Here is an 8,405-nt window from a genome sequence, read left to right as displayed (position 1 = left end):
CCACCCTCTGGGTGCGGCCCTCCAGCCAGTTGGCGACCCATTTGACTGTGTGGGTGTCTACACCACAGCCCCCCAGTTTCTTAATGAGAATAGTCCACAATAATTTTTTGCAGGTACATTTTTTGTTAACTACATGTAAGAATTCTTCCCTTACATTATTTCTCTATGGCATGTTATGGTTCCTAAAATATCTTTTTTTTATTTCTCCAGGATGGTGAGGTGATTGGGATTAACACGTTAAAAGTTACAGCTGGAATCTCCTTTGCAATTCCATCTGATAAAATTAAAAAGTTTTTAACTGAATCCCATGACAGACAATCAAAAGGTATTGTACTATGTGTTTGAAAAATATGTTTTGGAGAACCAAAATAAAAATGTTTTTTTATTTTTGAGACCCACAGTGCTTCCTGTCAAAACTGTTTTCTTTTTTTCTTGGTACCAGGGAAAGCTGTAACTAAGAAGAAGTACATTGGCATACGGATGATGTCGCTCACTCCTAGGTAGGTAGATATGGTCAGTTTTCCATTTATCCATATATTTAGTTGGATATAGCTATTCATGTATTGTGAGCAAACTAATCTCCACAGTAACAGTAGGAGACCTTCATAGATAAGTTTTCAGAATTTGGCCTTCTGTAGACTCTGCTGATATTTCTGCCAGTAGTTGGCTGTCTTTTTTATGTGTGTGACTATAAAGTGCCATGAAACCTTCAGTGGATCTTCATGGAAGCCATTTTTAATAACACCACTGCTTTCTCCAAAAAGGCGACAAGAAAGAGTATTAAACAACTGCTGTTCAGCTCTGGGGGAATGCTACATATGACAATCCACATGGATCTACTGTGAGGTTTAGGTGGGCGAAGCAGGGTCTATAGTATCCTTATGAATCATAGCACCTAACTTCATATATACCATACTGATTCAGTTATAAGGTAACCCCACATATAAGTCAACTGCAGATTTTCAGGTTCAATAAAAAAATACAGCTTTTTTTCCTTGAGTATAAAGCAGTAACTATAGATAAACATTGCAAGCTGCTATTGTCTCTGTAAAATCTTGCAGGAAAAACAGATAACCCAGGAAAGGACTGAAAGGGGTAAATTAAATAAAAATAAAAACTGCACTGAAAAAGATGTTGCCCTGGTATTTATAATGCATGGGCAAAAGCATGGCAAATACAAAAGTCAGGATGTAGGGGTCAGCCTTGCTTGGAAGTTGAGTGCAAGTTTTATGGCTCTTTTGGAGGGACAAAAATGGTATTGTAAGACTACGATTTACCTGACTGATGGGACCAGATCACTGAAACTGGTGGTTCTGTCAGGTCCTGTTGGTTCAGACCCCATTCAGATAAAAATTGCCCTAGCAAGACTTGAGTAACACATGTGGTCTTGCCAAAACACAAGCCATGTTTTTTAGGGACCCTTTACATGTACAGATAAAGGTGCGGTGGGATCTAATGTGTGATCTGCCCAATTGCTTCTTCTGCCATGCCACACATGCATGGCAAGAGGCACGATTGTGGGATTGAGATCTAACTTTGTAGCTGTTTGGAGCTTTTTATAGCATGATAGCTAGTCTCAAGGGCTAGGTACAGAAATTACACATGAACTGGTATAAGTGATTGGAAGCTGGTTCTAATCTGTAACACAGTGTAAGTTCAGTGCACATAAACTGCTTTCAAAATGGCCTAAACCAGTTTAAGATAAACCTAGATGGATATAGTATCAGACTTAGCTGATTTAGGTTACATCAGTTTATTGAACTTCTGTCCCGGATTCCCTCCAGATTTAAGTTAACTCATGGTCCCCCAGCCATGGGACATGCTTTGCACTTCCCCCATAAGCTCCTCCTTGCAGGGTGGGTGGACTACCCTTGGCCCAAGCTGTCTGCTCTAGCAGAGCAGGGAGGCATGCTTTAGCTTTCCCTAGCATCTGGCCTGGGCCACTGTAGTCATGTGGCTGCATTTCTGGAATCAAAAGTGAATGTCTGTTCACTTGCTTACCAGTTCAGTCTACACAGTTTAGACTAATCTGTGACAGTTGAACTGATTAAACCTTTGGCTTTTTGATTATCTGTAGTTAGCCAAAGTAATTGCATAATTAACCAGTTCGTTGCACAATATAGGTGACCGTCGCCATTTATGGGAAATACGTTCTCGTGCCCCCCCTGCGAATGACAAAATCAGTGAATAAAGCACTGCATTCATGAACGCTGTCTATATTCATGAACTCAGTGCCCCTGGGGTGAGGCACGGCTGCTCTGGTGACTACGAGAGCCCAGCAGTGGCAGCAAGAGCCTGGTGGCAGCAAGTGCAGAGCTCCCAAGGAGCTCCTTTAAGTATATTTAAGAAGCAGGTTCAGCATTCGTGAGTATTTGAAATGGCAAATGCCGAACCAGCGAATAGTGAGGGTTTCCTGTATCTATAATATGTAGAGGAAAGCTTAAACTTTGCAGCTGTTTCTGGATGTCTAGTTAAGAGTAGCCAAAAATGTGTTATCTGTGATGGGTATAAATCTTTGTGGCTTTCTTTTGAATCTGGATGTCATTACTGTTTTGCCTTTGTTACCCAGTAAGTGCTTTATTGTAATGTGCTTTGCAAGGAGTTACTCCTGAAGATCTAAAGTAATGGGTCGGTGTTTTAAATTTTTGTTTTCTTGCAAGTATTGAAATGACTGCCAGTAAAAATGAAACAAAGCAAACAAGCCCTTGTACCAAGAAATCTGTATGCTTTAAAATGTTTAATTGTTCTTAAAACACTGTTGAGCCTTAGAAATTGAACTGAATTGCAATATATGTCACTTCAGTTTTTATATCATACATTAGCAAACAGAAATTACATGACCATTTGTCAAAATATATTAATATCGCTATTACTTTTTTCAGCAAAGCTAAAGAGCTGAAGGATCACCATAAAGACTTTCCTGATGTTATTTCTGGGGCCTATATTATTGAAGTAATACCAGATACACCAGCTGAAGTGTAAGTTAAAAGATTTTCTTTTAACACAGCCAACACAACCTGTTTAAGGAATTAGTAATAAGAAGCCTTCACATCTAAATTATGTTTCTAAAGTAACCAGATTACAATCTGATAACTGTTAGGTTAAAATGGTGATTTCAGGTAAGTATTTCACGGGCACCCACCAATATTACAACATGAATATTACAGTGAAACTCTTGTCACAAATCTCAGCCTAGAGTTTAAGATTTAAGCATTAAATGGTTGTGATAACTAAATTTATCCTTTTACTTAGGATAAATTTCGCTATTACAACCATTTAATGCTTAAATTGGTTTAGGCAAATTGGTCTGGAAGTGTGGGAGATATGCCACTATTGCCCAGGTTCTGTATTCTTTATGGGCAGGATCTCCAATCATCGGAATATTTCTGTTATTTTTCATGAGTGTTTTAATTCTTATGAATCAGTTAATTACTTGGTAGTTTGGGTAGAAGAGGAAAAAACTTATCAAGATCATGAAACTGGAGCTATTATAGGACAAGAGCAAAAGTTACCATAGTGACAAAGCAGCACGGTTAGTATTAGAGGCATGTAGGAATAAAACAAATTAGAACTAATACTCTCTGGCATGTTTTTGATGGCCTCTGTGCAAATATCTAGCACTAATATCTAGCTAATAACTAGCTGCAGTATAGCAGTCACTTAGTGCAAGATGAATTTAGTTGTTCAATGTGCTATTTCTAAATGTGCCTGTTTGACATGGGGATAACACTGGGTTTAACTTGGGGTGAGACTACATTTTAAGGAATGCAGAAGTCCTAGACTGTGAAAATGGAAATAGTAGCAAAGAGAGAAGCAGAAGCAGAAAAGAAGAAATCTGAGACTGAATAAATCTTAGGTCATGAAGACAAGTTCAGAATCTGAATATTTGAGCAGTAAAGGATTACCCTGAAATTTAAATATTATTCATCTTTGTATACTGCACAGAAAATCAGATGATTAAGGTTGCTTTTTTCACCAGGACAAGTTGTTCAAATAGTTCTTGTTGTCATAAGGCTTATACCACTCTTGGGGTGTCTCTGTACAAGATGCTTTACTGCACAGTAGACTAACCTGTAAAATACATGTACTAAACTAACTGCACAGTAGATACTGCTAGCTGCCCCACAGCAGATACTGCACAGTAGGGCTTATGTAGATGCTGTCTGGGAGCAGATTTGATCCCAGGCAGGCACACCAGCAGTCTTGATACTGCTCAGCTCCTGGCTCCCTCCAGGAACCAGGAGCTGATTGGCATGGGAAGGGGTCCCTCTCTGCCCTCGCTCCCCCCTTCCCCCCCCCCGCCTATCTTGGCACTGTGGGGATCCAGGCTCCCCACAGGAGCAGAGACCTGAGCAGCACTGGGACTGGGGAGCTAGCAGTGGGGCAGTTAGCAGTGAGCACCCAGCTGGATGGGGAATCCTCACTCAGCCAAGAGAGGCAGGGAGTTGTCCCACCAGTGGGGCAGCTAGCAGTGAGGCCCTGGATTTTCCATCTAGCTGGGGGCTTGCTGCTAGTTGCCTCAGCAGCAGATCAGGGCAGGGGGCTGGGACCTGCCCCTCTCTCACAGCTCTTTCCCTGCCCTGTGTCTTGATTGCCAGATCTGGGCATGGGGCTGCGAAAGAGCTGCGTGGGAAGGGGTAGGTCCCAGCCAGTCCCAGGCTGTGCAGAGCAGTCTTTGTGCAGCCCGGAGCTGGCTGGGACCTTGCCTAAACCGGGACAGGACCTGGCCAGCCCTGGTATGTGCAGAGCAGTCTGGGCAGCCTGGAGTTGGCTGGGACCTGACCCAGACGAGGACAGGTCCTCACCAACCCCAGGCTGTGTGGGAAAGCCCCGCTGGGTACAGGGTTTGTCCCCATGTGCATGGGGCAGGAGAGCTCTGCAGCAGCAGCTCTTTCCTGGCCCCATGCACATCAGGATCCTTCCTGATGCGTACAGGTCTAGGAGATGGCTGCTGCTGCAGCCCACAGGGCTCTCCTGGCCCAATGCGCATGGGGACTGGCCCTGTGCTCCATGCCAGGCCCCCGGCTGGCACCCACAGAAAGCCTGGAGCTCCCTCTGGCTGCTGCAGGGGGGAGAGCAGGGCAGACTGTACTGGGTTGCTCCCATTGGGAGCAAACTCCGAAGAGGGAACACGTGTAAATATGCTCCTGGGTAGGCTTACTGCACAGTATTTTTACTGTGCAGTAAAGATACTACGATTTAATAGCATTTGTAGATGAACCCTTTGAAAGCTAGAGGAAGAGAGGCGGGTTCTGTTACATCATCTACATATAGGGACCAACAATTCCAAATGGACTGAGCTGGAATGTCCAACTTTTGGCTCCCTAAAGGGATCTGTTTTCCTAAAGTACAGATCACCTGACAAACCTCTGAAACGCATGCTCATTTAAGGCCCTTCAAGTAAGGGACTGGAGATCTCTAGTTGTTTGAAAATGTTGACCAAAGCTTTTGTAAAGCATTTATCTGTGGATGGAAAAGTCCTATGAATATTTTGTGGTTGTGTAAAAGGATTCTGCTCAAGGGCTGAATCATGTCTCATCTGGTTACTTGGGTTAGTATTTCCATGACTCAGAGCCAGAGTTTCATGCAAGACAGGACAAGCCCAGGAGGTATGTAAAGTGTCTCCGCTTCCCTGCTCCTACCCCATCCCTCAGGACTAGCAGCAGTCTTGGATAGCTTTTATGTAACAAATACAAGAGGAACCCAGTGCAGAGTGTGAAAGACCTTTAGTAGAAGGAATATGTTCTATACTGCTTTCTCCTATTGTCCTCTGTTTGACTTTGGTATGCTGTTTGGCAAGGGATTCTCTCTTTTGGCCTGTTCTTATAGCACATGGCACAAAAGCATCTGGTACATAACTGAGGCCTCAGAAAACTACTGCAAGAAAATAACGGGTGGAACAACCTGCATTTCTGTGTGGTAAATCTATGTATTAAATGCCTGTGAATGTTATTTGAGTTTAGTTTTAAATCATACAGGTGCTCCAACTTGGATATAACTTATTATAACAAACCCTCATGGGACTAGGAGAAAAGTTCGTTAACATAAGTTGTTTCCTATGATAGGATTGATCAATTTGCTGCATCATACCAATAAGAAAAATCAGTTCCTGCTGTTAGAAATGTTAAAAAGGGAAGAGCAGGGTTATTAAAAAGGTTCGTTATAATGAGATTATACTATATTGTAGAGAGCAGCGTGGGATATTTGATGTATATATCTTCATCTGTCCACAACTTGAAATACCTGTAAATGCAGTGTGCAGCTTGAATTGCTTTTACCATTTATGATCAAAAGAAAAAACTGAAACAAAACCCCTTTAACTACCTTTAAAAAACCCTCAAATCTTACAGATTTGCCTCAGTCTTCTCTGCTGATTTGGTATCTAGGATCCTAATGAAAAATGCATAAATACTGTAAAAATGTTACTATAGGGGTTTCAATAATGTTATGCTTACCACCTGAGATTTAGTACCATATTCTAATAATGCATCACCACATAACTTGTCCAGCCTGCTATTGCATGCCTGTTGTATTTCTCTGTATGTCAATTGAATCCAATCCTTTGACTGCCATTCCTGGTGGCTTATGGCGCTTCAGTTCTCTTTCAGTTGCATTACAAGGAGGAGAAAATGGAAACTTCAATAACATATCCGTCTTTTATATTTTAGTGGTGGCCTGAAAGAAAATGATGTGATTATAAGTATCAATGGACAGGCAATAATCTCAGCCAATGATGTCAGTGACATTATTAAAAAGGACAGTACTTTGAACATGGTTGTACGCAGAGGCAATGAAGATATTATGATAACAGTGGTTCCTGAAGAAATTGACCCTTAACCAAAAGCATGAGCTGGATTTCATGTTCTTTTAACACCAATGGACTGCCTCTATTATCTCTGTGCTGGTACAGGAAACATTAGACTTTTGCCCAACATTCTGCTTGTTCAGTGGATTAGCATTGGCCAAAAATTACTTTTGAATAGGTTTAAGGTGCAAAACCCACGTTATGTCACATACTGCAAATAATAATTTTCCTTTTGTATTTTATGTATGCAATATATTCTTTTCTGGCTTTTACATCTGCTGCTGCTCCTTAAAAAAAAAATCAACCTTTGTTTTCCTATGTGTGATAGGTTTATCACTATTTCAACTAAGATTTAAAGAAAACCCATGCACACAATGTGTGCTGTGGTATTCAGGTATTTATAGATTAGCTGTTACTTTAACTGGAAATACCTTTGTAATAGGATTGTTGGTTTTTAAATTAAAAAAAAACAAATAGTTGGAACAATGGCTTGTAAACAGGAAACCCCCAAAACTGAAATAACCTTTTCTTCAGAATCCATGCAGAATTTTTAATACTATGATTTTTTTTCCTAGTGTTATTAAAATAATTCTACAATATTTTCTTCTCTGGTTTCATTCATTTTACCTTGTATAAGATGTTTTACTTTTGAATGTGTCGTGTCTGTCTCAAACCATTTTGTGATGCACTTATTTCCACTGCCAGTAAGCCAAAGCCACTTCATTTTTTTCATTTCTCACATGCCACAACAGAATCCAAGATAAACAGCAAAAGGGAACAAAGTCTAGTACTTGCATTCTGCAGATACGGTTTCTTAACTTTGTCTGCTCACATATGGCACATTATGATGCTAGTCATCCACTTATATATTATTTTTTCCCCACTTCTTTTCATTTTATTGTATGCCACCAGTTTCGGAAACAGTTGCAGTTTACAGTTTGCTGACAGTAGAGGTTCCTGAATGGTGGTACACAGACCACTGATGGTAGACTTGACTATGTGGTTACATGATGGCTTTGTTCTAGATGCTAAATTAGAAGAGAAACCAGTTGTAATGCATTCAGTAGCTTCATAATATGGTTTCTTTAATGTGTACAATATTGTCTGGCTGTAACTGGGAAGGGGAAGTAGTTCACAATGTGGCCTATTTTATACAGATTCTTGTATCATGTTTGTCGCTGTAGCATCTGAATGTTTTCCAGTACGGCACTATCATCTACCGAAAGTTTCATTCTTTCATTCCATCCTCCCTCTACTGGTGTGCAGAGGAGTGGGTTTTTTGCCATTAAAAAAAATAATACACATTAACACGTTGGTATTGAAGAAAGTAAGGTCAATGAGATGTGCCTTTCCATTTAGTGTGGAGATGGAAAACTGGTGATAAAAGCAAGGTGTTGGCCATTAGACATGTAAACAATCTTTTGTGGGGCTCTGTCCTTAAACTTCCTTATGGTAGAAGCCATTATGCATCTATTTGGGCTGACGGTGGGTTCCCAGTTGAGTAACGTGAGCAATACCGTAATGTAAATAACACAGATTTTTACCTTCACAATTTAGATATGGTCTATATTCCAAGCATGGTTTCTGTGAATATTGCAAT

At 40.7% G+C, this 8,405-nt stretch overlaps 1 protein-coding gene across 1 annotated transcript in view; it reads left to right on the top strand.

The window, feature by feature from the left end:
* The window catches only part of HTRA1 (HtrA serine peptidase 1), a gene marked incomplete at its 5' end in the record, with an annotated part of 55,285 nt that extends 48,448 nt beyond the window's left edge, over positions 1-6,837 (top strand). Inside the window, 4 exons of the mRNA XM_019555461.1 lie at positions 211-325; positions 443-500; positions 2,883-2,978; positions 6,669-6,837. Coding sequence (XP_019411006.1) covers positions 211-325; positions 443-500; positions 2,883-2,978; positions 6,669-6,837 — 438 coding nt within the window. The remainder of the gene's footprint in view (positions 1-210; positions 326-442; positions 501-2,882; positions 2,979-6,668) is intronic.
* Between the last annotated feature and the right edge of the window lie 1,568 nt (positions 6,838-8,405).

Source organism: Crocodylus porosus, unplaced genomic scaffold, assembly GCF_001723895.1.
Source record: "Crocodylus porosus isolate Cpor-Errol unplaced genomic scaffold, CroPor_comp1, whole genome shotgun sequence".
NCBI lineage: Eukaryota > Metazoa > Chordata > Crocodylia > Crocodylidae > Crocodylus > Crocodylus porosus.
This window is presented reverse-complemented; position numbering and strand designations above follow the sequence as displayed.